The sequence below is a fragment of the Acanthochromis polyacanthus genome, chromosome 18, assembly GCF_021347895.1.
Source record: "Acanthochromis polyacanthus isolate Apoly-LR-REF ecotype Palm Island chromosome 18, KAUST_Apoly_ChrSc, whole genome shotgun sequence".
NCBI classification, from domain to species: Eukaryota; Metazoa; Chordata; class Actinopteri; family Pomacentridae; genus Acanthochromis; species Acanthochromis polyacanthus.
The window spans coordinates 10,509,639-10,537,329 of record NC_067130.1 but is presented as its reverse complement, the minus strand read 5'-3'; the positions used below and the strand labels follow the sequence as shown (position 1 = coordinate 10,537,329).

The following is a 27,691-nucleotide window of genomic DNA, read 5'->3' as shown; positions in this document are numbered from 1 at the left end:
CCTCACATATTGTTTATTCGGCATTTTATAGTCCAGTATTGTCATATTGAATTGTCAGTTTTCCCTGACATTGTCTCCTGGGCTTAGTGCTGCGTTTCTCTTGGAACAATCAAGCAGAAAACATGAGGTGTGACACACTACAGCCAATAGTACGCGCTACATAAAATCAAATTCACACATTTCCATGCTGACGTTGAATGTGGAGATGTGAGGGGGGAAAAATGTATCACCAGAACATCGACTGCGATTCGAGGTCTTTTTATTTAATAGAATCCCAGCCAGCTGCAAGTTGCTGTGGGAGCAGACATGATGTGAAAGCTACTCAAAAGAAGAAGTAAACACACAGAAAGAGTAAAAGTAAATCAAAAATAGCCTGCAGCCTGCCACAAATCCCATGACACTCTTGGCCAACTCCAAGCAATAGTATATTGTGTTTTGCCAGAGCTCAGTCCTGCTGTAGCTTTATTTGAGCTTTTTATGTTTGACCCTCTGTCAGCGCCGTGAAATCAGACTCATGAAATCATCTTGTGATGTCTGAAGTACGGTTTGAATCTACAGCAGCTACTTGAAGTCACAGTGAAAGTAACCTGAGCCTTCCATGGACATATTTGTGTATCCATTTGATAGATACTGAACTTGTGAGCGAGCCTGCAAGGCCAGAGGATGATGTCAAAGTCTAACAGTCGTTTCTTCATCATATGCTACGTTTCTGGATATTGGAAGCATAAATACTCCCTGGAGCGCCCTTTGATCTGATAGTATATATTCATTTACCTTCAGACAAATGCAGTATTAGAATTTCATTAAAGAATTTGACACACTCACATTACTTGACAGCAGTTACAGCAGTAAAATAGTACTTACAGATGATTGTTAATGTCCCCACTGGCTTATCAATACAATGCTGAGTTGGTGCAACACCAAAGGATAGAAATACTATTCCGAATACAGCTGCATGCACACTGTCTTTCATTAAATTTACACTATCGAATCCATCAAAATTTAAAGACTCTGTAGTTGATATAATATGCTGGATGGCTCATAGCTGTCTCTGTGTAAATCAGAGTAAGACTATGGTTATCTTGTGAAGCCAAACACACCCTAGCTCTTCAGTTCTGACTCTGATTTTCTGTTTGCTGTGTCTTAAGCTACAGGCAGAAGAAATCCAGGCACAACTTTTAATCTTACCCCCAGAATTTGACAAACAGAGATAAATTCTGTTTTGAGGTTCGGTTTTCATCAGCTCTGGAATATCTATAAAATCAAGCCCTGCCTGTGTCTTTCAAAGCTAGACGAAGATGATCCGTGTCTTTCACCCTACACCGCGATTATTAAAATTCTCTTTGTGTCAGGGTCAGTCAGGCCTTTCTTTCTTTCTTTTTGTCCGCAGCTCATCCGTATTCTCTGGAAAGACTTCTGTCAGGCTCCAATAAAACAGACAACATCACACTGGACTTAGTTGCACTACGCTGCCTCCCTGTGAGGTTAATTTTGTTAAAAATGTTGCTCTTTGCTTCGAAGGCTTTACATGGTCCAGACTACTGGTTTATCTCTGAGTTCCCAGGGTGCCACAATTTATCTGAATGCCTTCAGTCATTTAACTGGGGGTGTTTGTTTGCACCAACACTATATATGCAGTGATGGCTTCACATTAGTTGAGCTGAGTCTTTTTTTTTTTTTGTCTTGCAGATTTCTAACTGTATTGCTTGTTTTCATTTTTTGTTTGAAGATTAGCCTTTTATTGATCTTTTTATTCCTGTGTGTCTGCAGTACTGCTACTATAGCCAAGTTTCCATCTAACTATCACGCGAATTTAAAGAAAACTTTTTAAATATTTAAAAAAAATAGCTTTGGCTGTGTATGACAGAAAAATAGAAAGAAGTCTTTTGGAATCTTGTTCAGTTGGGCAACTTGTTATTATTCTTTTTTATCGGCTAGTGTTGCAATGTCTCATGCTGTCTAAAGGCTCTTGAAGCAGAAACAGCTGATCAGTCATGAGAGTTAAATGTTCACTGTCAGGACTTATTCAGAAATGCGCTTCCATGTCCTCTGAAGCACAGTAACTCTATTTTTTAAAAAAAAGTTAAAAACACTACAAGGGAGTGTAAAAACTTTCTGAAGGGAAATCGAGGCAATATTTTTCAAATTTTCAATTTCCAATATGTTTTATGGGAACGTGACACTTTCTTGTAACTGGTAATGCAGGTAATGAAGATCATGCAGCAGCTTTCCTACTGGATAAACAGTTGCCTCAGGCAGAAAAAATTGAATTCTCAATACATCTTACATGAATCTGGAAGATGCTGCAGTGATTTTGTTTTCATTTTTCATACAGGTGGGGATTAAAATTGCAAAATTTGAGCAGTAATGATCACGATATCCGGATTTTAGCTTGCTGTCTCAGTGAAGCTTCAAAAGAATGCGCACATTTCCCCCACTGTAGCTCAGCAGTATCTCTGCTGCCTTGAAAACCCCCAAGTTTTACCAACCCCACATCTTAAGCAAGTAGCAAAGGCTTTCTGTTTTAAATCTGGAGTCTGCAAGGTTGAATGAGATAACCCCAATGACGCCATTGTTTTTTTTTCCCCCCTACATTTTGGCAAAGCTCCTCCTGGACACAGAGGACATTATGCAACAGGCTTTCAGAGGCTATTTAGTCCCCTTCATGATGAGTAAACTCATTTTTGTGTATAGAACCAGTAGAGTGATACTACAGAGTTTTTTATTTTTTGCCTGCAGACACTTTTCCTTTCTGGGCATTACAAGAGATTCTGTCTCAATTGCTGCTCTTCCCTGGGAGGCAGTTGGATGCTGCTGCCTCCTTAGAAGATCATTTTCAGATTATTATTTCCAAACCAAGAACAATAATCGCTACCACTGAAGTCGACTGTGGCGGTTGGGTATATAAACAATTATCTTTGCGTCTGACTGAAGTCTTTGTATTTAGTGATTTTTATCCACTGTGTGTCTGGCATTTCCTGGCAGGGAAGCAGTGCTGAATATGCCCCCCGCTGCAGCAGCTTTCCCAACAGGAGCCAAGCATCATAATGTTAACTGTGAGACCTCCTGCTGCACTTTTGCCTACCCCAGAGTCTCCCTCCACGGGCTGGAGGAAAAGTACAAAAGTGATTAGAGAGCCGCTGGAGAAGGAGGAAGAGCTGTCTGAACATGGATCTTAAAGAGGGACAGAGAGCGAGACAGACAGACAGACAAACAGAGATAACAGAATTCATAAAGGCTGATTCATGGAGACAGTGAGGGAGTGGGGGGTCAAATTTATGTGACTGTCAAAGAGCAGATAAGAGGTTCAGAAGAAAGATTTGGGAGAAGTAAATAGGGGATTTAGAAAAAAAAGAGAAAGATAGGAAAAAAGGACAAGACACAGATAAAGACTGGGAGATAGGAAGGCTGAGTTAAATTATTCTTTAGAAAAAGTGAAAAGTAAGTAATTAGACAAAAGAGAAAGTGAAGGAAAAGAGTGATTTATTAGTTGCCAGAAAGAGGGTGTCAGGGATTTACAGAAAAAAAGAAAGAAAACAGATGACTGAGGTTTCTCAGAAGGCATGCCGTAATAGGAAAAAAGAGAAGAAAACAACAAAACGTCATGTTAAAAATGGCTCTGAGAGTCAAAACAGTCCACTTCCCCTGTTTTACTGTAGTGAGCCAGCTCTGCCTGCAGTCAGACTGGGTGGCAGGGAGACGCGACCACTTGTCGCTGCCTCAGACCGATTTCAATCTCCTTCAATGTTATGCCCCTCCCAAATAACAATCCATTTCTGACTGCCTCGCTTTTCCTCTGTTTGAATTCTGAAAGCAGCGTAGTGGAGCCTAACTAACCCTATGTTCCTCTCGTCTGTTTGTTCCCACATGGTTTTCATTAGCCAACACTTGACTGGTAATGGAGCTGGGTCTCGCGTGTGGTGTGGCATATAAATGATCATATCTGTGGGATTCTAAAAGAAAAAAAAATGGCAGGATGTCATTTAGGCCTGTTTTCAGTCTTCTGTGGAAATTTCTCTTTTGTTTTCAATTTGTAAATTGATCCAGTATGCTAAATCCTTCTGTTATCTTCCTATTTTTTTCTTCACTTTGTGCTGGAACATATTTGAAGATGTCCTTGAGAAGACTGTTCTCTGTACGGGGTGCTATTTACGGTGCTACTGAACAGTGTCTCCTTGCAGTAAGCAACAAAAAAAATAAGTGTTTTGGTGTTAAAATAAAAAAAACAGTATAGAATGTACATTGTGTCTGGCCTTCACCTCTGTGTTACATAACTGTGTTCATCTTATTTCAGATTTTCTTTAATAGTCAAGTCTGATTCTAAATGATGGCTCAGGCAGAGTTCACTATATAATGACTGTTCATCATCAAAATGAAGCTATTGGTACTCGTCTTGTCTGAATTTCTCCTGAACGTCATCACTGTGTGACTATAAGGTCTTGCACCCTCTGGCCCACTGCTTTTCATTATGCAGCTGCATGAGCACTGAATGGCTCATTAGTAGTGGGTGAGATAAACGCCTCGTCAGCATGGCGACCACTTGTGCCCAAGTCAACATGACTGCTGTCTGCAAAGATAAGGCATGGCGTTATGTATTCTTATCTCGCAGTCTGTCTGCCCTGGTCAACCCTGGGGTCTTTCACAAATACAGGAAATGTACCTGTCACATTTGGATGGAATTTGGTAGGAAAGCCACTGGAAGGTCGGCTTCCTCACCTCCAACTGTAAAGTCAAAGGTGCAAAGTCAGAGTTGGGTTAAAGAAACTTCTGGGTGGTCCTCCGATGTCTGGCACGCAAGGTAGTACTTTACAACTTAAGTCCTCGTTTCAATCAAACTTTATCCACTACAGTCTTTAATTAATGATTATGCAGAGCTGAATAGGCTTCATCTTTCCTTTCAGAAGAGCTCAATTTGAACAAAATGTTCTCAGCTAAGATGTTCCGAAATGTTTCACGTCATGTTTTTATGCGAAGGAAGAGACTTTGCTCTGAATTTTTCATTTGACCTAAATGAAATTCCAGCAGGAGTTCATTTGCGGAATCACTATTATTACTATATAAAATGTGCTTCCTAAAACAGAACATACTGTCTTTGTGAATAGACATAGAGAGATTTCTAATGTGGTCAGTGCTGCACATTGTGTATTTGAGTGTTGTGTAATGGTAGAGGCTCTTGATTCAAGCACTGGGTGGGTAGTTTTCCTGTTGATTCAGGTGCCACACCGGTCAATCCGTATTTTGAGAGCTGAAATCTCTCTGATGTCTGACTCTGTGTGTGTATGACTGATGTGATGAAAGAAGAATCCTCACTGGATTTGGACGCCGGATTTTTCATTTGCTTGTATTTCTGTGATATGTCAGAAAGCAGAATATATGACTCAAAGAAAAAGCCTGGAGACATCTGACAGATTATTTTAATCTGTTCATATACTGTGACTACAACAAATCCAGCAGTCAAAGTCGGTGCTTAATAATCTTTTCACAGATGCTTTAGGGAATAAAGTTACACTTGTCAAAGAATTCTCCCTAGTCCAGACGCTTCCATTAGTTAAACAGTGAAAATGAAATCATAAACTTGAAGCTGTCTCATAGATCTCTCTTTGAGATGATTCGAAAACCTTTATGTTCTTAGAGCTCCAGTAAGCTTTTTATATTCACATAAATTTGAATGTGTCTTCATGGAAATAAAAAGAAAATATTGTGTTTCTCAGCTGCTCATTTGGAAAATATGCCTCTTTTACCAGCGTAAACCAACTTTGACAGCATCAGAAATAATATTTAGCTGTTGTCTCGGGTGTGAGTATTACAAAAGCTGTTATTCAATTTGGGAGATATGCTGCATAATGCACTGTGGTGGTTTGCTGACCCTTTAATTCTCACATGGAATGGACCTTCGGCTTCACTCCCTTTAAATATGTCAAGGAAATATCAGAGCGTTCATTACTATGCCGCCTTCATATTGGAAAGCATTAATATTTACTGGCAAAAATCAGTCAAGAAAAACAAGCTAATCTCTCTTGGTTCTACACGAAGCATATGTTGTGCGAAGCTACATCAATCTCCAATGATTGGGAGCAGCCACTGTGCAATGAATCTCTTAACGCTTCAGTCTGCTTTGGAAGTACGCAGTTAGCATGAAACTTGCTAAATTAGTCTGTCTTTCCACCAATTAACACTCGGATGATTAATTGTGTTTTGCTAGTCCTTTTTCAGTATACTGGGGGAAAATCGCACCACATAAGTGAATGCAAAAAGGCACAGTATACCTGATGGTGCCTGGAATATAATGGATCACCTCAGAGTATGTATATATGATCTATTTTTCATGCCCGTGGCCAGTGTTTTCTTACAAAGAAGCACAATCCATATGATTAATCTGCAGCACAGAATACGGAATGACTAGACACTAGCAGCAGACAGGACACAGACCGAGGACTCGAACAGCGCCACTGTCGGACTTGTTGTTCCGCTGGTTTCCGACAACGATGAGACGACGGACGAATGGCTCCCAGAGGTGTAAACAGAGCGAGTGTGAAGACAGGCTGTCTCCAGACCTGCTATCACATCCTCAGTTCCTCTCCAGCACAGACTGGAAGCAGGACTTGGCACACAGGCGCACAGACGCACAAAAAAGTCTTCAGCTATTAAACTGACAAGGCTAATCAGCAAAAAATTTTTGATAGAATTTCAGGACTTGGAAGAGGGAGGTGAGATGGTCAGGAAGCTTGTGTGTTGCATGGAGTGTGTAATGTGTAGTATGTAGGGGTGAGAGGCCAGGGGACAGTGCAGGCCCCTGCAGAGCACTGATAAGAGCTTGTTTACCTTCCTGTGGATGGTCAGGCCTCAATCTACAGTTGCGGAAACGCAGGGACAATAGGTGTGTGTGTGTGTGTGTGTGTATGTGGGTGTGTGTGTGTGTGTGTGTGTGTGTGTGTGTGGAGGGAGTCGAGAGAGAAACTTGAGCCAGCCTTGAAACGCTCCTTTCTCTCTCTCTGACTAACTCTGATAGGACTGCTGACCCTCCCTCCCCCCTCCCCATCATGACTCTGTCGCCCGACCCTGGACACAAACAGTTTACCCCGAGGGACCATGGGAGACAGTTGGTCTTGACGTTGTTTGCTGTCAGGGTTTCCCCTTCTGTTTTCTTTTTTCTTTTTTTTGCCTTCTTCCTTCCCTCTCTCTTTGAAATGCAGCCATGCAATCCAGGTGCAACTTTTGCCAGTCTTCATTTTGCATGTAAACTCTTGGCAAGTAGCTGATGGTCTTTTCCACAGTAATTTACAATGAGGGAGGGCATGAAAGACAGGGCATGAAATCAAGCCTGCCTGCTTGCTATCCCGAGGTGAGTGAATAGGCGGCCAGTTATTGGGCTGCAAATACTCGATCCCTTGAATCTAAATCAACATTTAGTTAAGGTGTGATGGAAATTTTAAATTCAAGGACTCGCCACTGGCTGTCAATACTCTGCGCTGTATGGTTGTTGAGGCAACAGTGTTGCACACAGGCAGACTCAGGCTTTTGAATCTTAATTTATGGGCAGCCGACGATGTCATAAAAGTAAATTAATCAGAATTTCACAAATCACATATATCATTATTGATACATGCTAATGACTTTTTTTTTTATATTAACCATTCTCACTCACGCTGCACTTGGAAAACATCATTAATATGGAACACAAACCTCTGCAAATCACGTCAATATCTGCAAAGCTGAAAGCGTCTGAATCTGTCAAATCACATTTCTTAATAAGTTGACTTCTTAAAAAGTTCATTAAAGAGATGCCATTTTCCATGAAGCTGCATTTGATGTGGGTAGGCTTTCAATCTTCCTAATGCAGTTCTGTCAATTTTAAATCTAGTTAAAGTCATTTTTGTTTTTGCTGACCAATGAGATGCTGACACTCCAGAATCTGTTGAAAAGAGGAAGTCAATTGAAAACTGAACTGCTCTTCTAAATGCAGGTTCTGCTTTTCTTTTCACTAATGGACTTTCAAGAAACACAGTTCATCATTTTCCAGGACACATGATGCGAGCAAAGCATTTTTAGCAGAAAATGCTAAAAATGACCATACTAAAATGACGATTGGCTAATGATAAGTCAAAGCAGGGCAGAGGAATCGTCACTGGAATAACAATGTTAATACAGGTTTCATGTGACAATATCTAGATAGATGCATATTGATGAAATTTTGGTGCCTATTATAGTTGTAGTCCTAACCTTCTTTCACTCCCCACCACTTCAGGTTTTTGATATCCAGCTTTCCGACACCAATAGACTTGTATTATGGTTTGTTTACATACAGTGATGCTCATGGGACTGCTAACATACCCTATATTGCCTTTTTAGCCTAGCTATTAGCGCCATTAGGGCCTCAATTATCCAAACATATTTCCTGGAGTGTTTGTAGCAATGTAATGCTGTTGGGTTCACTCACCTTTTGGTTTAGTGATGATCAGTCTGTCATTTATCATTTCTATAGTCTTGTAGAGAAGGTTTGCATACTGGGGCGCGGTGCATGTGCTCCCATTAGCAAGTTGCAGTCACGGTCTTAACACTTCTGAGTTCAAACCATTTCAAATTTGAGGTATCAGCAGTGTGTAGGGCAACTTTGACTCCTAGTAATGATGAATCACCTCAGTGTCTCCCGTAATACCCAAGCAGAGCCACTGGCCTCAGTTCAGCTACAGTGCACTCTTCATAATTACGTTGGTCCCTGCTGGATAGTGAAACTTCACTGAGGAGGTTCAGGTTGGCATCCTGAATTAATTACATTTTTATAAAGTGTTTTAATTTAAATCGGGAAACAATGGAGGTAACACTCGGATGCACACGTGGACACAGTTAGTGGGCCGTCGTTGGTCAGAATAACTGTAGTCTATAAAATATGGAAATTAACATTGTTAATACAGCAATGATAAGATGTTATGTACATCTCAGGCTATGATCTAGACTGGATTGAACTACTGAAGTCTGAGCTCTACTTTGTCAAACTTACCTCCACATCCATCAAACTCAGGTAGATTCTGCTGCACATAGTTGACACTGTCGCTGAAATGCTAGTAATAGCATGATGACGTATTGCATAAAGTTAACCTAAGCTGACTTTCCTGCAGCTGAGCCCGACAAAGCCAGTCAACATGAAATACAGCACGTTCAGCTAAACACAACAAAGCAGGCCGATGAACTGAATGAAGCAGAACACAGCTAGTGTCACGCTGATCCTGAGATGTCCTAAAATGGCCACAGCTGGCGCGCTGGCTTAATGGTACTATGCACAATTGAACACATGTGGAAAACGGATGTCTGTCATTTGGGGAGCCAGACTCCTATCTTCTTCTGGAATGCCCAGAGGTTAGGAAACCAAGAGCAAACAGAAAGTGGACATGGGAAGAGGCCAGATGGAATTTTTCGTTCTCCTTGTTATTTGTGGCCCCAGGCTGCCTCAGACAAGTGGATCGTACAGCATATTGTTCATTATTTGCGAATTTTGGCTCAATCCACAAAACTGTGCTTTCTCCAAAGGCTTTTTTATTAACTGTGAATTTAGCATTATTGATCTTGGCTGCATGCTTCTTGGTCTTAATTTCATAAGCTTTTGATCAGTTGGCTATGATTGTGTTTAATAAATAAAAGTGCCTTCAAGTCTGTGTTGATAATATGGTAATTGGCTGTGACAACTGAAAATGAATTTGAATTAGGAATAAGAACTTCAAGATCAAATCTTGCTTCTTGTATTGAACCCATTTTCTTTCCTTGCTAATGCCTTCTATTCACATTTACCCCTGATACCTGGCATCTAAATAGAAAATCACCACCATCCATAAACACGTCTTCTCATGGAATGGGAAATGGAGGGGACTGATAAAGAGGACAGGGAATGGAATGGTTCTTCTATACCTCATTTACCAGCAAACCGCTTAGTGAGGCCATTGGCATTTCCGGGGTCAAGAGGGCAAAATGAATGTTCTTCATGTCCTACGTTGACTCGTAAAAAAGGAGAATAGTGACACGTGCATGTGCACACACACAAACATACGCACACACACGCATGCGCAATCTTACGCGGTCAGTGTGATTTATACCAAGACCTCTTGGGCGACAGTCATGCGCTGTTGACTCTGTCACAGCAGAACCAGAGACAAATAACTTTATGGATGTTGATATTGAGCAACACACATTAACACGAGAGCCAGAATAACAGGAAGCCATCCTTGACCTCAGGGGCGAGAGGGGGAAAGACAGAAGGCAAAGGAGTTAATGGAAGGATCTCCAACCTGATTTGCGTAAGAAGCTGCAGCTAAACACTGAGCAGACGAATTTATTTCACAAATGATACAGCCCCCCCCCCCCAATCCTCTAATTAATGCCACATCTTTGATTTGGCCAAAAAATGAGATGTATTACTTCCTTTAAAAGAGGGAAAATGTACTAGGACACATACAAAAGATCTATTATTTCCAATATTCTCATAAGTAGCATCTGGTAAGTTGTGTGCGGCAAAGAAATTGTTAAAATGATGTAACTGTGCTCAGACGTAAAGCACCTCTCTTTTCATCAGTGACATTGTGGCTCATAGATGTTATGAACAAATAAATTAGCTGAACAAATGACTAAGAGTCCATGATACAGAACCAACCGGGTCTCATTGTGGGCACCACACAAACAAGAGAAAGAGCTGGTTATGTAACATGTTTTAGCTCCCTCTAACTCCTGTTGGTCATTGCATTCATCACTTTCCATCCCATTTTTATCTCTACTTCTGTCCACTCTCCCCCACTGGGAGTGATGACATTGACTTAACCAAGGCCTTTGATTAGTTCCGCTTCTAAATGAGGCACATCCGGGTGACCTTTCTATCTCTCACATTAACCCCGTCCTCCCTGCTCCTCTCTCTATCTCATCTCACTTGCTTTGCTCCACTCCAACTCCTCTCTCTGATGGATGGTAGCCTGCTGGGTAAACAGACCAAATACATCGTAAAAGTCAGCAGAGCAGTATGTCATGCAGCATTTGCCTACAAAATTAGTTGTTTCTGTTATGCTATCACACTTGCTTATATATTTCAACACCAGCAGTTTGTAGAATGATTGAGGCATGCATAGTATATTGCTTATATTCATCTTACTTACTGGATATGCTCATCAAGTGGTCCCATGAAAGCTTATTCAGTGGTGAATATGAGTTGTGGTGGGCTTTATCCTGAGGAGTAAATCCAGGCCAGAGACTATATCAACCATGAAGTCTGTAATCCGACTCACGGGATGCAGATTGCAGGTAAAAGCCTGCCAATGGTTGTGCATTTTAAAACGTATGTGCTAGCATTTTTCAAAATTCAGTTCACTCTGGGAAATAGCAACAACAGTATCCTGGCTAGCTCATTATACCCTGAAAATCTAAAGTTTTGATGAAGGTATCGATTGAGCAATAGAGCAGCCTTGTTTCTTTTTTTTTTCATTGAACAGTGCTTACCTCTCCAATTGCAAATGTTCCTCCAAAACAATCCCTCCATCACTGTTTTGAGGGGACACCATTGCTTAGCACTACCCAGGATGATTGTGATTGGTTTAAAGACAAACTGTTTTTTTCCCCTCTCTCTTATGGTACAATGATAAAGAGGTGCAGTTAGACTATTCTACGCAATACTATCTCAGCTCTAGAGAATGATCTGACTATATGAGACTGTGATGGATGTGACTGGCTCAGAACTCCCATAATGACTTGTTCATCTCTAGTCAGCAAAAGGTGAGAAGTGGACCTGCAAACAGATCCCTGATCGAGTTAGAAAAGACATCTGACCTCTCTTCCATACTCTCCACATGTGCACAGATTCACTCTAATCTAACACCATGGAACACACACACATACCTCAGGTCAAACACCAGCCATTTATACCCAACCTCACCCATGACCGTACACCTCAGCTCGATTAATTCAGCCTTCAGAGACGCAGATCCCCAGGTTAAACAGCAGGCTCAAAGCAGAGTGCAGAGTGAGCAGGTTTGATGGATGACTGCAGCCTGGTGTCCTGACATGTCTGATAAACGTGAACCGGCGGATCTGTTTTTAAACAGTGTAGTCCTACCCACACATTCAACATCCATACTCTGAGACCAGGGAAAAAGCTTTCACAATGATTAATAACAAATTTAGCCCTGTGCAGACAAGGAATCTGTAACTTTGCTGGGTTTATCTGTCTGTTAAATAATAGCTTTTTGGCTTTCACACATACACGTTTTCACTCATGGGCTGCTCATGTCAAAATATGACAGGATTTTTATGGATAGAGTCCAAATGTTGCAATCGTTGGCATTTGACACTTAGAATACAGGGGGCTCTGTAGTAATGTTGGAGGCAAGAAATGATTTACTGTAACTTGATTATACACTGCTGACTTTGCTTAACTATTTGTACTTTCAGCCTCAAGTCAGACATGTGATCCAAAGGAGGATAATGACAACCCATGGGTGCACGTGCATGAGACGCTAATTGGCTGCTGGACCAACTTTGTTGGAGCCGACCGGGCAGAGGTCCACATCCTTAACCTGAACTTTTCCACCACGGTAAGCATGTCAAGGTTACACAAATGAGATGTTGATACACTAATTGCGCAATTGTGAACAAGTGAAAAATCTGCATGACAGGGGGTAAAATGTAAGCCACTAAGCTGGTCTTGCTTGCAACTTCCTTATCTTGTATATTAGCAGTACTATTCAGCCAGGTACTGAAGCATTCCCACTAAATCAGATTGAAATACAGTGCTAACCTGAAACACAACGAAGAAAGTTAAAATGCTTCCCAATCAAAGCTACTGCAATGTGTCAAACACAGCTTAGATGTCATTCATCCAATATGTCATTGTGTGACATGGGCCTGTTATCGTCTGCTCATTAATCATTCTTTTAAATTGATAAGACAGTTCATCAAGTCCTGTCATGCTGCAAAGAAAGAAGCGGTGCATCCATGTTTACCTTGCATGTCACACCTTTCTCATAATGAAATATGTCATTCATTGTTATAAACAGAGGGAATGAATTTGGAGCAAAATGCTGAATTTAATTTTACCCTTATTTACACAGTTGGAGGTTGTCTGGTTGTATATAGAGTAGAAAAGCAGTAAATTTGAATAAAGTCAGCTGTGGAGGCTGACAAAATTGCCTTTGTAGAACAATGGTAAAGACAAAGTGACAACTTTTAGAAGAAGTTCCTCGAATTAGAAGAACCCCCTTATAAAACACCCACATGACTGGCTTCTTAAAATCCAATTATTTTTGGTAGAAAAGGAATAAAAGTACAGATCTACATGTTTTCAAAGTGTGAGGGAGCTTGTTCCATTCCTTAATGGCAATAAATGAAAAGGCAGATTGTGCAAAGGCAGAGCATCTTTTAGGATTCTGCCCTCGCCTCCAGCAGCTGACCTTGAAGCTCTGATCATTTGCTCTGAGAAAACTTTTGCAAAGCTTTCTTAGGTGCAGTATTGAACGCCAGATGAATATCTGAAAACCCCAAAGTAAATTCTCAAAGTTCAACATGTCATCAGGATGTTCACTAATTGCATCATGGTTATGATACTGTTATTGCTTCCTATCCAAAACTTTGCTCATGAAGTGATCAAACAGGTTACAGGACTTGTTGTCTGTGACTTCTTATAACTTTGTCTATTCACTCACACATAACATGGATTTCTGTTTTTTCTCAAGTAATCAATGTTATATGTCACTGTATGTTTTATCTATTTTAGGAGTTTATCTTCAGCTACATTTTTTTTTACCATTAAAGTCAATATTTGAGACACTTTGTAATTGCCTCACCCATAATTGTATATGACTGTCATCTGCATACATCATACATTTGAAACCACTGCACATAGGGAGTTCACTAATGCACAAACTAAATAGCAATGGCTCTAGTATAGAGCCCTGTGGTACTCCCATAGTGCAGGTTGTTGTCAGTGACAATATATTATTTGTCTGTACACAGAGGATACAATGTCATAGACATGATTATATCCAATTTACGTTTTCGTTAGACTGTAGTTTCAAGCTTAGTAAGAAAAACTGAATGATTACCAGCGTTAAAAGTCTTCAGCAGGTTAATACACGCAACTTTCCCCTCTTTATCTAAATTACCCTCGGTGACTTTGAACCAGTAGACTGGTTCACTGCAAATCCTATCGGTGCATAGAGTGGAGTAGATGTGTTCATTTTCTACAAGTTGTTCCGCAAATACTAATTTTGTATCCTTTGTAAACATCAAGGAGTATACTGATAGTTGCTTATGTCCAGATGGTCACTGATTGTGTGTAGTAGAGCTACAATAGGAGTTTTCAGCACCACGGGAAATATACTCCTCTCCACTGATTTATCTTTGATGCGTGTGGCATTTTTAACTAGACTTAATGGATTGTGTTCCAATCCATCTTTTCATTAGGTTGTGAGGGTAAGGTTTTACTTGTACTTTCCAAAACATTTCACTTTTCTTTTAAGATAGACAGATGGTTGGCAGAACAAGAATAGGTAGAACAGAACAGATATTTTTCACAAAAGACATTTTACATGTCTCGGTGGGAAAAGCTCAGATGTGCCTAATAAAATTAATGATGACTAAGTCCCATTAAGATATTGTGCATGCCGGCTCGCTGTCCCACTTACTGGGAATAGAACTGAGGTATTGTTTAGTTATTTGTTAAACCTGTGCTTTTCCTAATATGACAAGTCAAAATGTCGGCTTTGAAATAGACTGAAACACCAAGACAATGTGGATGACCTTGCAGAGACTGACTGCAAGCTGTGCTTTTTTTACTGAGGTTGATTTGAAAAGCGGAGCAAACTCAACACTGATGAAAAATGGCAGACTAAGAACGCCTTGACAAGACATTAGCCCCTCAAGATCATCAGATATGCTACAGGCAGAAGAGGCAAGAAGGAAGAATTGTGAAACTGACAAATATGGATTATGTTTTTGCCATTATACAGTTCACCGTACTGTACATTGTGCTCAAACTAACCCTGGCACTAAAATAAAAACAACCCCAAGAGGCATCTTCCCACACACACAAACACTCCTTATCCAATTTTATCAGCCAAATAACTAGCTACCCATTAACAGATGCCAGACATGACAGGAAGATGGAATTTCTCTACATGTCACTTTTTTTCTTTTTCCTTTTAACAGCCCAGTTCTGCAAGTTTGGCTATGCTCAAAGATTTCCTTTCTTTCAGCTAAACAACACATACTGTAATTGCAGATAGTGTATTGGGTCATTTTGATTTTCAAACTTTAAGCTTTAGGGAATGACACCGAAAAATAACTGGAGAAAACTTTTAATCTATATGTTGTTATTGCTGTGCCAGGCCCCATTTTTCACTGTCCAACATTGTCGGTCAGCTCACATTAGTCATTTCGTTATCAGTGTGCTCTGTTTGTTTGCTGCTTCTGTTTGTTCTCACTTAGTCCTTTGTGTAGTACTTTCATACAACTTTTGCTTGGCAACCACTGCTTATTGATTATGTCTTTTATACATTTGACTCTATTGGTCATTCTTCCTCATTTGAGAGAGAATCTGAGGCTTTAAAGCAGATATGTGCTGTCAGACATTATCACAGAATGGTACAATACAAAGCCTGCCTGCCCATGCGTCACCTCTTTTGAATGAATAAACGCGCCCAAGGTCTTTTCCTTCTGCAGCTTCTTGGAAAGCTGCAGTGAATCCTGTAACTTTTTTTTCATTTTGTCTTAGAGAAACCTTCATCAGTAAGCTAAATAGACAGATTGTGACATTTATAGATATCTGCTTTAAATTTCATGCCACACAAAGGTACATTAGCAAAGGTGTCTTAGCAGTGAATCTGGTGGGCCCAGGTTTGTAGCTGTGAGTTGCATTTCATGACTTTTACTTTTGTTTTAAGTAACATTGCTACTGTTGTGCAAGCTGATCATTTTCTTTGCCTCAGAGACCGGCTTACTGGCATAGATGTTGCTGAACTCCTCTGCCAAGTCTTTAGTTGCATTTAATGGACTGTAAATCAGACAAAAATGCAGTTTTATGTCGAAACAGATTTAAAGCATATTAGGAGGGAATCAGTGCTCTTCGTCATTTTATTAGCCCTGATGAGTAAAACCAGTCACATTATGACCTGTGGGAGAAAACGAAATTTTCCCTGCAAGAAGTTAACTACGGTTTATAGATAAAATTGTGCAAGTTTTCTTATAAAATAGTTGAACTCTGTGTGGGGTTCGTGGGAGTTCACAAAAGGAATTTGGCTTGGGATCTGTGTGATGCAATGGACATTGTGCAGAATTAGCATATCCTGTTCTCTTGTGGGACTATGAGTGGATGTTTTATCATATCAAACGAAAAGAATAAAGGGGGCACAAGATCTCTTAGCACAGACCCCCTTATCTGTTCTTGACTGTCTGTTTAGAGAAAAAGAAAATCTTGCAAGCACTTAGGAAAGGGAACATATTCATCTCTTGCCAAACTGTCCAGTCAGAAGGGAGGCTTGCTCTTGCCTCCTCCTTTCTTTGTCCTTTAAATTTTCTTATCACCTTCTTCCCCATCCCTTTATTTTCACACTGATTTACAACCTGCCAGGGACAGTTGACTCTCACAGTTTGACCGCACAGAGAATTATAGAGGAAACATCAAGGGGCTGCACAGGCCAGGAGAATTCATTGGGAGGAGCTGCATGTTCGGGGCCCATTGATGTCACACACTGGCTTGGGTAGTCAGGGTCTTGGCACGAGGCCGAGACTAGACCAGCGGAGCCAATTCAAGTTAAGGGAGAGAGCCAAAAGAATAACTGGAAACTGCATCAGCGAAGGCCCTTCAAAAAATGCTCTCGAGAAAAAAAGAACAAAAAAAAGGAAAAAAGCCTGAAAAGGAAAACAATTGTATCTTGAAAGCGCAGGAACAAAAGAAGCGAAGGTGAGTGATCAGGGTCAGAGTTCAGAATAAAACAAATGAAAGTCACAAAAGGATGAAGCGGAGACAATGAAGCTCATTAGAAAGGAGTATTTTAGGAAAACGCCAGTGAGTTATCTCCGTGTGAGACACAATGAGCTCAGCAGGAAATGCCATTCATGCATTTACTGTATGTACATGTGCTGCCACTGAGGTAAAAACCAAGTGTTATTTCTGGGAAGGTGCTGTTTCACAGATTCGTCACAAGTGGAGACTCATGTTATAATAATAACTCTGCCCTTCTAATAATTGGTCTGTTTTCCGGGCAACCTATCTGTATTTGGTTTTTGCATATAAAAGAAGCAGGTTCCTTCTCAAATTGTGATTACCTGTGTTCCTCTTTGCCACATTCGCAGTAACACCCACATTATACTTGCATTGGCAGAGTTTACATGGAAAACATATACAGCACTACCTCAAATTTTATGGTCACCTTCTCCATTCCTCCAGACAACTTGCATTATACTGCAGGGTAATCTGCCAGCCCATTATTTTTCAACACCCTTTCCTTCTTTCTTTTCTTTCTTTGGTGCTTGTTTGTAGTATTATTTTACACCCTTTTTGCTCTTTCCCAGTTGCATTCTTTTCTTCTGTGTTGTCACAAGAATTCTAAATACCCCAACTAATGAATGGAGCATTGGCTCCATCTTTACATCAAATAATGCAATAAATATGGATGTGATATTATTATGATAGACAGAGCAGAGTCGCTTGAATATATAGCTGCTTTATGCACCATATTCCCTGATGGCTCTTGTGCCAAGTTATTATTATAATGCTCATGTCACTTTTACAAGTGATCCTGACCACTGTTCCGTTCAGCAACAAATGTCACCATCTTTTTTACCTCGGATTGCAATGCACCCTTTAGCCATTTTTCCTGAAGAAGGGAACTGAACACATTTATGAGGTGCAGAAGTCATTATGCAAAGCCTACTATGTACTAGACACTGATGATAGTCTGTGCCGGTGAGTGTGTGTGTGATGACAAATCCCTCCGTCCATTGCACTTGGCATGCAAGCCTCTCTTTCAAATGCATCTGTGTTTGGCTCACAGGCAATTTGTCCATGGTCTCCTTAGACCTAATTTGCTCTGTACGAGCCTGAAAATTTCCATAGCTCAGGCCTGAGCTCATCACAATTCTCTTGGATCACGCTCTGGCAACTTCAGGTAGCAAGTAAATGAATTTAATATTAGGGATTCACACTGTTTCCCCAGCATGCTCATTGTCTCACCAGCAGGCCCAGTCTGAAAACAATCTAGCTTCAAATAAACATGATAAAACAGAATAAAGCATTTGGTGTCAAAAGGCACCACAGAAGGATGAAAGCAGAAATTTGTATTTATGAATGTTAACTTGCAACAAAAGCCTCACAAGGAGCAATATTTCCAAGCTTCCCCCCCCCCCCCCCCCTTTCTTTCCAAACTGTTGTTCATTTCTAATGCATTGAGTCATAAAATTGAACTGATTGCAAATCCATGACTCTTTCACTTTTCTAAACTCAATTATCTCGGGGCTATTACAGAAGTAAAAGTAATTAGAACCAGGATTTATTGGAATTAAGTCAGTCTTGGGGAAAAAAAAAAAAGCGTCTCTACACTCAGACTTATTATTCCACAGTGAAAAGGTTTACTCACCACCACTTACATCCATAAAACTCAGCAGTACCAGCTTTACCCCACGCACATGTGGAGCATAGTAATTAAGGGTGATTCATCGAGTGACTGTGGTGGTGATTAGCGAATCGCAACAGCATTGTGTTACAATGGGCAGAATACGGTTAATGAGATATTACATTATGTACTAAATTATGTTAATGGGCTTTTATATACAGTTCACTGTATAACAACCACCAAGGTTAGCTATATGTGGGACAAGAAATACATGAAATGGTAATTAAAAGATGCTTTCTGAGGCAGCTCTGAGTTGGTTTCTCTATGCGATCTTACTCATAGTCTTAATGATGCAAAGATGTACAGCATGAATTAGAAATGCAGCTTATTTTTACATCTGATAAATAAATAAAGGCAAAGATTCTGGAGAAAGGCTGTTGGTGTTCAGCAGCCATGTTTAGATAGTTAGCAGATTTAGCACAATTTTTACGCAAAAGTGCACCAGGACACATTGGAATACTGTTGAGTGGATCGAGGCACTTCGTTTCATTCTTACATAGCTGCTGCTGCGTACAAACACTGGATTCTTACTTTACAGATTTGACAGCTAGCGGACTGTGAAGAGATATTTGCTGAATTTGACAAAACATCCACTGGCTTGGTATTGCTGACTCTGCTTAGATTTTCATTTGCTCTCGACGTTATTTTCCCCTTACACTGCATAGAGACATAATAATATAGCCAGGCTGCATTACCTCATTAATGTGTGTGTCAATATGAGACAGCAAAGACTGCCTCCCCCAGTGTCTGTCTATGAGCCCTCTTCAAATGACCAGCACACCTTTCTCAGCAGACGTATGTGTTGGCATTTCATAGTTGCAAAAACAAGGAGAACTGCCACATAAGCCACAGATTTTTTTCCACACTAGGATAGAAACTGAATCAAAATTAAAACTGCAGTTGGAACTATTTTTATACCCGGTGCTGCAAGCAAAATGTCTGCCTACCCTGTCAACTTAAGGTCTGCTAATTTAATGGCAGATGGAGAGGATTGCAAATTAGAGAGTAGCTTTGGAGAAAACTGTCTCAAAGTTAGAATACTGGCACCTTTTTGGTTCTGTGCAAAAAGGTCATGATAATTACCGTGCCATTTTGTTAACTCTACTTGTGATAGATGGAGTCTCTAGACGTGTCATACTTGATGTCACATCTTATAAAGTGCCTAAATCTTAAATCCGGTATTCATGACATTTTAAATTTTTAATCTTGGCAGTAAAGTATGAATCACAGCAAAATATTACGTTTTAATTTTGCCTGCCATAAAGGTTATTTCTCTTCACTTCATCACTGGATGTTTTTCGACTCTACATTTAATAATCCTAAAGAAGGATTTATGATAGCTGTTGTGTTTGCACAGATTTCGCCTCACTCTGTGCTATATGATAACACAATGAAAAATAATGCAATTGCAGCCAGATGCATTGTTTGCTTCTTTCCTTTCCTTTTTTTTCTTCTCGATTTTACTGCTTTGTTTGCTTTCCACAGCGTAGACTCAGTATGGTACACTTACCAAAAAGCTTATTATAGACGGCACCGTAGCTCCCATATGGCTTTACGGTGTGAGTGAATATTTATAACACTTGATTGCTTTGTCCTCTTAATCAGTCCCAAAGTTCCACCTGGAGATTTGCCTCCTCTCCAGACTGTCTTCGACACTATCACAAACTCTTTGACTTTCAGACAGAAGTTGTGAACCTGCTGAAGCAGAACTGAATTTGCTCTTGAATAATAGACAGTATGAATATGTAAATGTACACTGTGGACTAAATATATCTTTAAAAGTAACTGAATTGGTATTTTGCATTTTTGTTCTCATGCTAGGCAGCGTTATGCGTAACCTTTCTGTTTTTTGTTTTCCTCCTAGACTGGCAAAGTGTTCAATCTCGAGATGACCAATGCAAAGCCAATGAACCTTATCCTCACATCGGCAGACACGGGTTACGGCCTGCACAACCTCAACGCTGAAGTTCACATCTATGTAAGAGATGTCTCTTTGTTTTTTTCTGTATCGACTTTCAGGCTGTGCTCCCACCTGGGTTTCTGCGTGCATAATAGGTAGACGTGTGCAAAGCATATAAAGAGCTAACTTTAGCTCATTTGTTTCTCTGTTTTACACTTCCATATACACTCTTGACTGCATTTCTCAACTTGCCAGTGTTATAAGAGGTTGTTAAACAGTCTATTTATGTAATATCAGACAAAATATCGAGCTTGGAGAGCACCAGTAGAAGTAGTTAGTTTCCCAGAATTGTATAATTTTCAGATTTCTCCAGATGCACTTAGCTTCTGTTTAGCGCCAGCTGTTTTACACACAGTCAAACTGACACAGCTGTGCAGCTCTCTGGGCCTGTTCAGAGACAAACAAGTGAACCATGTTGATTTTCTAAGGATATTCCCCAATGGCTTCTCTGCAAGAGGCAGTTTGTGTTTTAGTTTTTTTTTACTGTCTACTCTATAAAATTTGTAAGGGATGTTTTAAAGTGGCCAGTAACGAGAGGGGCTGATGGCATTGGCTGTAAAGTTAATGCTCCAATGAAATTGGAGATTCTGACTTTTATACACCGTTCTCGGATTATATCTGTGAACTGACCCTCAGGAAGGCCACGACGGTTTTAATCAGCTGCGTGTTTTAATAGAGGTATAATGCTGTTATGAGGACAAAGTGTTGCTGCAGTTAATTTAAAAAAAGGTAAAAATTAAAGTTAATATTCACGATCAAAATGTTTGAATACATGATGTTACGTAAATCTGGACTCTTATGTCCAAATATGTCAGTGATTAAACAAATCACTTCTAAATGAAAAGAATTTCAGTTTGTTCAAGGACTCAAACCCTCTTGGAAAGTTTCTACAATTTGGATTAAACCAATTTTTAAACCTTTATTCATCTCCTGGTATTAAAGATCTTGTCCCTTTTAATACAAACCTTACACAAGCTCATCACTTCCCCCGAATTTCCAAAGCAAAAATGTGCTGTTTTGTTGCACCATTGACTCTTCTTCATATTACATATTTCACTTTCAAATGTTTTTGTATAAATTACTGGAGTACTTAGTGTTTCGTCAGGCTGATGAATGCAGTTTTTTAACCTGTTAGTTCATGCTATGACAGAGTATGAAGTGAGATTCAAAAGAATCACAGTAAACATTGTGTCATCTGATTTAAAGCAGCTGCAACCTTGAATCATTTTATTGTGGAAAAAGTTAAGGTTTTTCAGTGGTGCCAAAGAGCAGCATTTAGAATGGAGTCTTTTATGTAACGTACGGTTAGCTGTTTGTCCTCTTCTGTTGTTTGTCGTGTATTTTAAAATCCTTGATCTACTTGAAAAATGTTAACAGTTTTGGCTGTCACATCTTTGCACACATAGATAACAGCTGAAAAAATCCCCAAGAAAACAAAAAAATGGATAGACGAAATGAAATCACAACTGACCAGTCACGGTGATGAAACATTTACAGGAATAACAACAGTTACTGATATGCTGACAGCAGTGTCGCACCACATCCTGTATCATGTCCTGTTGTGAGCCTGGCAACGTTGCCTGTGACTGCAGGATGTTTTTGTGGGATGAGCTGTATCACTGGGGGATAACAGTGTTTTACTGCAGATTGCAGCGTAAGAGAATCAGCATCTGTTCATTATCTAGGAAAGTACGTCACCAGCTTGACAGCTTGACTCAGTGTCACTGGGAGTGTGACTCTTGTTGGCCTCCCAAAGCTGACTTGAATACTCAGAGTTGTTTAAAATAAACATGGGGGCAGTGACATATTTCTCTTGGGAGAATTAAATTTTAACAGTTTGTTAGTTGCACACATTGTTATATGTGTCTAATACTGACAGATACCTAATATACTTTGCATTTTTGAGTAAATCAGCTTTTGTGGAAGGCTATCCATGAGGTGAAAAGATGAGAAAAACATTTGCACCTATCACCGTTGCAGTGACTGATAGGGATTACAGAAATCAGAAATTTCCAAGTAGGAAGAGATTCTGTTTTCTCTCAGAAGTAAGGTTCCCTGATTATTAGTGGAAGCCTGCAGAATATCAAACTGATTCTGCAAACACAAAAGTGAGTTAAATTCTTCTGTAATCATTAAAGTGATTACGTCTGTTAGTTCCATTTTTTTCCCTATCCTGTTTTTGTGGTCTTTCCCGTCTGCCAGTTTCTGTCATGGCCTTCCTTTTAGGTTTTGTCGTTTTCCTTCAAACTATTTTTGATATTGTGTCAATCAAAACATTCATGCAGACCAGCTGATGATTCCCTTGAGCTTACTTTGCTTACAATATTTTTTTTTTCTGTTTTGCTTTGTGATACAACGTTATATACACAATCAGTCACACAAAAGGACAGAAGGAGATTCATTAAAACAACACTTAACCTTGATAATTGTTACTGGGTTAAGTTGCGGAAATCCCTGGCTCCTTTGAAACTATCCCTTTTTCACTTTTCTTCATTTTCACCTCTCTCTGGTGAAATGCAGTGTAATGTATGACATTTATAGCTTTGCCCAGATATCAATCTGCGTAGCAGTTGCAGTAATATGGTTAACAAGAAGCTAGAAAACAAATCACAAGAAGCTAGGGCTTCCTCAGACCCAAAGATTTTCAGAATTAAAAAAAGTAGTCGCTGCTTCAAGTAATTAATTACATATATAATTTCTGAGGGCAGCAGATAATGAACCACAGGGCTGAGAAAGAAGGTTACAAAATACGAAAATAATATAATGTGGGAATGCAAAACTGTCATAATGAGCATTTACATTCAGAATTTGATGCACATATGGATGAAGTTAGCTGCAGACACCAGCAATAGTGGTAGTGATTGTGAATACTTTGTGAATAGATACATTTTCCCTGATGTCACTTATCTAGGCTATGTTCCATTAGTGAAAACAGCCAAGCTAAGTGGCCACCATTTGGCTACTAACTAATTCAAATGATAAGAAAAGTTATAGGCGGGAAAATATTACACACATATTTGCCTACAAAGTTTACATTTTACCTTCCTGTCCTTTTCCCTGTCAAAATATCACCACTTGGTCCACTAAGACTAAACTCATCGTCAACATTTGATCGACTATTACGGGTTCACATCGGGAGAAATACAATGCTGTGGGCCAAAATATTCAACTCATTTTCATTATTGTTATTTTTAGTTTTCTAGAAGTTCAAGTTTCATAAAAAATATTCTTTTTCAAGATCTCATTGTTGTGGAAAAGTGTTGTCTCTTTTAGCGAAGCGAACTGTTCTTGAGCGTCGGTGGGCATAAGTGGCTACAGTATGAAGAGGTGCAGTACTTGCACAGCACTTTATTTCCCTCCTCAGCCTTTGTAGCACTGAAGGATAGGAACAAATCAGCATAGATGAAAAAACAAGCATTAAAGATTGAGGCTAAAATAAAACTGGAGCGCACGTTTTCCTTTTTTTTTTTTCAAAATGTATTATTTATTAAGTACATTTTTACATATGTCTAACCCTCCCGCCTCTCTATTCCTCTGCCTTCTTACTCATGTAAAGCTTAATGTAAACTCCATTATTTCCCATTGGCCCCAGACAAGGAAACAGCAGTGTCTAGTCGATGGGATGGATGTATATATTTATACCTTGTATGGAGCCAGATTCCAGCCGACTGTGGTGACGCACAAAGCTAAAAAAGGTCCCATTTCCTGGCCCCACTCAGGAAGCAAAGGAAAGACCTTGGCTCCAACAGGGTTGTGCAACTGGGCTCGTGGACACTTAACCATAATAAACATTTCTTTTTAACAAGGCCCTGCTAAGAGAATAGGGGGAGAGTTGGGTGGAGGAGAAGAAAAAGTGGTGGAGGAGAATGAGAGGGATGGGCAGACATGTTGAGGATAAAACAGAAAATTTAAGCGCATACGAGGAAAACACAAATACATAGAAAGCTGACTCGCTCATATCTTTGTGATCATTACACAAGCTAACAAACAAACTCATGCCTTGTAGGATCTGATTCTGACTCCCACTTCTCTCTGGAAGTTGTGTGTAATTAAACTAATCTGTATTGTTTTGACTCTACTTTCCAGATACACAATTTATCCACAATTGCGCTACACGGGAACCAACATCACAACAATGTCCACAGGCAAGACTTCCCCACTCAAGATGAGGAGCTGGTCAAGTGGGCAGTGCAGAAGTTTGGGGGTGTGACTTCATTCACTACTATTCGACATCTGAAATCAGTCACATGGACAGGAGCACAAGGTGAGAATGATTTCTGTCATTTCTCCTCCTAAACGCCTTGTATTTTACACGTTCTGTGGCGTTAATTATAAGATTTGGTAACATGCAATACATAGGAAATGAAGATGCATGGGAGACAATGTTATAGAATTCTATTTTTTTGCATCAGTTTTCCTACAAGTCTGTGAAATCTGTCAATCTCAACACAATAGTTTTTATCTAGTATATGCTATCTACATCTTTGTTTGGTCTGAAACTGCATGCTTGGTGCTGAAAGAACAAAATAATTACAGCTGGCATAACATGCAGCTCTAGCTTACATAGCTCAGGACAGAGTTGTGCAGTATAGTAATCAAGGATGGATGCAGTGCTGTTTCCAGAGCTCGCTCGATAATATTAATCTTTAACCTTCTCTTATCTAAAGTGTGCATAAAAATCCTTTCTGATGAAGTCACAGAAAAATCACCATACTGCGGCAAAGCGCAGCGAAAACCTTTCTTGATTTTTACGTTCTAAAATTTCACAGACAGGATTTCTATTAGTGAATGTCATCAATCAATCAGCTTCTACTGGCGTTTCAAACTTAACACCTGTACGTTGACATGTGCTATACAGTAAAGCCTCAGGTAGTCAGAGAAAATCCCCAGCTTGGGTAAAGTGCCGGGAACCCAGATGAACATTTTCAGTGCCGGCAATGTGTCATTCCATATGACAGAACATTTGGAGAGGGAAGCCACAGACAAATGGCCACTGATGCTGAAGATGGAGCCACAAAAACACTGTGATTTGAAGTGAACATTCATGGCTGAGTAAAGTCTGGACATTAAGAATATTATGGGATGTTATTGCCATCAGCAGTAGCAGCAGGATGCTCGGTGCAAGCACAATTATTTCCTGCCAGAGCTTCCTCAAGGCAGTCTGAGCCGAAGCAGAGCTCTGACACGGGTTTAAAAAGAAATTAAGAGTGGCGATGCTGAAAGAGTGGCGGCTGCTTTTATGTCTTTTGTGTTTTTCAGTATTTTCAAGGAATCGTGTTTTAATCTCCTTTTTTTTCTGATTCCCAACTATCAACTATTGGGTTGTACAATAGGTGACAGATCAACTTCCCTGTTGAGTCTTAAATGTCTTATTTAAATTGTGTGAGGGGGGAAAAAAATGCAGTTTTCCACCCATTTTCAGTTGTAGCTACTGTTTTAACTGACTCATAGTGCACAAGGCCATGATAATTACTCAAGCTGTGGAACAGTTTACATCGCTATTTTGTTGTATCCCTTGGCCTGCATCGGGGTGCTAGGTGAACTTGCGTAGGCCTCGTCGTAGGCGTTTGGAAAGTCTTTGCAATGACACACAACAGCGTGTTGCCAAGTTGAAGGCTTACTGAGCAGCTGAGTAGAAAATATGTGCATGTCCCTCAGGTTCCTTGAATGTCTCAGTGTGATTTGAAATTCGTGTCATGCTTGTGAGGAAAAAATGTGTTGAGCAATGAGCCGCTACTGGCTTGGAGTGATGTTGTACCCATCCTCTATGTGAAGGTGACAGCAGCGGTCAGCATACACTCAGCTTGATCACAGTGGACAATGGGAGTAGCAGTTTTTTACTTATAATGTTTTCAATTTACATGCCCGTTGTTGTGATGATGCCGTGATAAACTTATATCCGCCCACATTTCTCCCAAGAGTGATGGAAATGCGCAGAGCTCAAGTTGTGCTTAGCTTTTTGAGCATTCCAGCAAGTTACACCTGCAAACCACCAGTCACCATTGTTAGGTTGAGCACAGTGCAACCGTATTAGATTGATTCTCGAGCAGCTTTTATAGCAGGAAAGGGAAGATAATGATGTTCCTGTGACCATAGTTTATTTTTCTGTTATAACTGGGCTGCAGCATCCCAGAATTGGCCACTAAAACACTGTAAACTGAAATGTTTGTTCTGTTACCAGCCACATTTAATAGAGTAGTCTATTCGAGCATCACTTTCACAGACTAAACTGTAAAAAATAGGCTTTAATTGTAATTAGTTATTGCTTATTGGAGCCACTATCCCCCTGCAACAGTCAAGCATTTGTAACAAATTGATAAATTTTGAAGCCATTGTTGTTTTTATTGCATCATATTATGCATGTATAAAGCATTTTATTATTATAATTTCTATGGTAATGTAATACTTTGTTTTCCAAGCAATGAGTAAAAACTGATGGAAAGTGGATGTCTGTGATTTTGCAGGAACAAAACCCGGCTCCTCGAACTGCGTGCTCAAAAAGGAAGACACATCAGAGAAACACTTCATGGTGATCGAAACGGCGCCCTCGTTCAAATCCTGCTCCCCACAAGCACAGAACCCCAGTGGTGAAGTTGGTCTTCATATCATAAACATCCCAGAGAGTTCCAGCATTCGGTAAACCTTGATATTCACAACACAAAACTTTACTTTATTTTATTTTATCTTTTTGCGTGTGTGTGGCTATCGCTGTCGGCAAAATTTCTCTTCTGATATTTTGTTGTTCTTATTGCAGCAATGTATCAGTGCGCGTGGACACAACGGAGACCAGTGTGTTCCTGAGGGGCCCTGAAGGCACCACATGGACTTTTCTCAACCCGCAACACACAAAGTTTGGTGTAAGCTCACAAATACACTCCAGTAGTTTGAGAAGTAGATAAAGCACTGACCTTATGTGGGATATTTTTCACTAAGGCGACAAAGACTCCTCTGTTTGTAACCACACTGCTGTCATCATCATGATGCAGCTCACTTAACCCTTTGATGCACAACATGGGTCAAGAGATGCCCATTTTCCATTGTCTATATAAGCATCCCTTCGTGCACACACACTTGGACACATCATCGGTGTTGT

General features: G+C 40.0%; 1 protein-coding gene across 1 annotated transcript in view; it reads left to right on the top strand.

The window, feature by feature from the left end:
- The window catches only part of eng (endoglin), a 42,677-nt gene that overhangs the window by 3,101 nt on the left and 11,885 nt on the right, over positions 1-27,691 (top strand). The window contains exons 3-7 of the mRNA XM_022204129.2: positions 12,421-12,563; positions 20,503-20,616; positions 24,685-24,862; positions 27,063-27,234; positions 27,353-27,455. Of these exons, the coding sequence (XP_022059821.1) occupies positions 12,421-12,563; positions 20,503-20,616; positions 24,685-24,862; positions 27,063-27,234; positions 27,353-27,455 (710 nt within the window). The remainder of the gene's footprint in view (positions 1-12,420; positions 12,564-20,502; positions 20,617-24,684; positions 24,863-27,062; positions 27,235-27,352; positions 27,456-27,691) is intronic.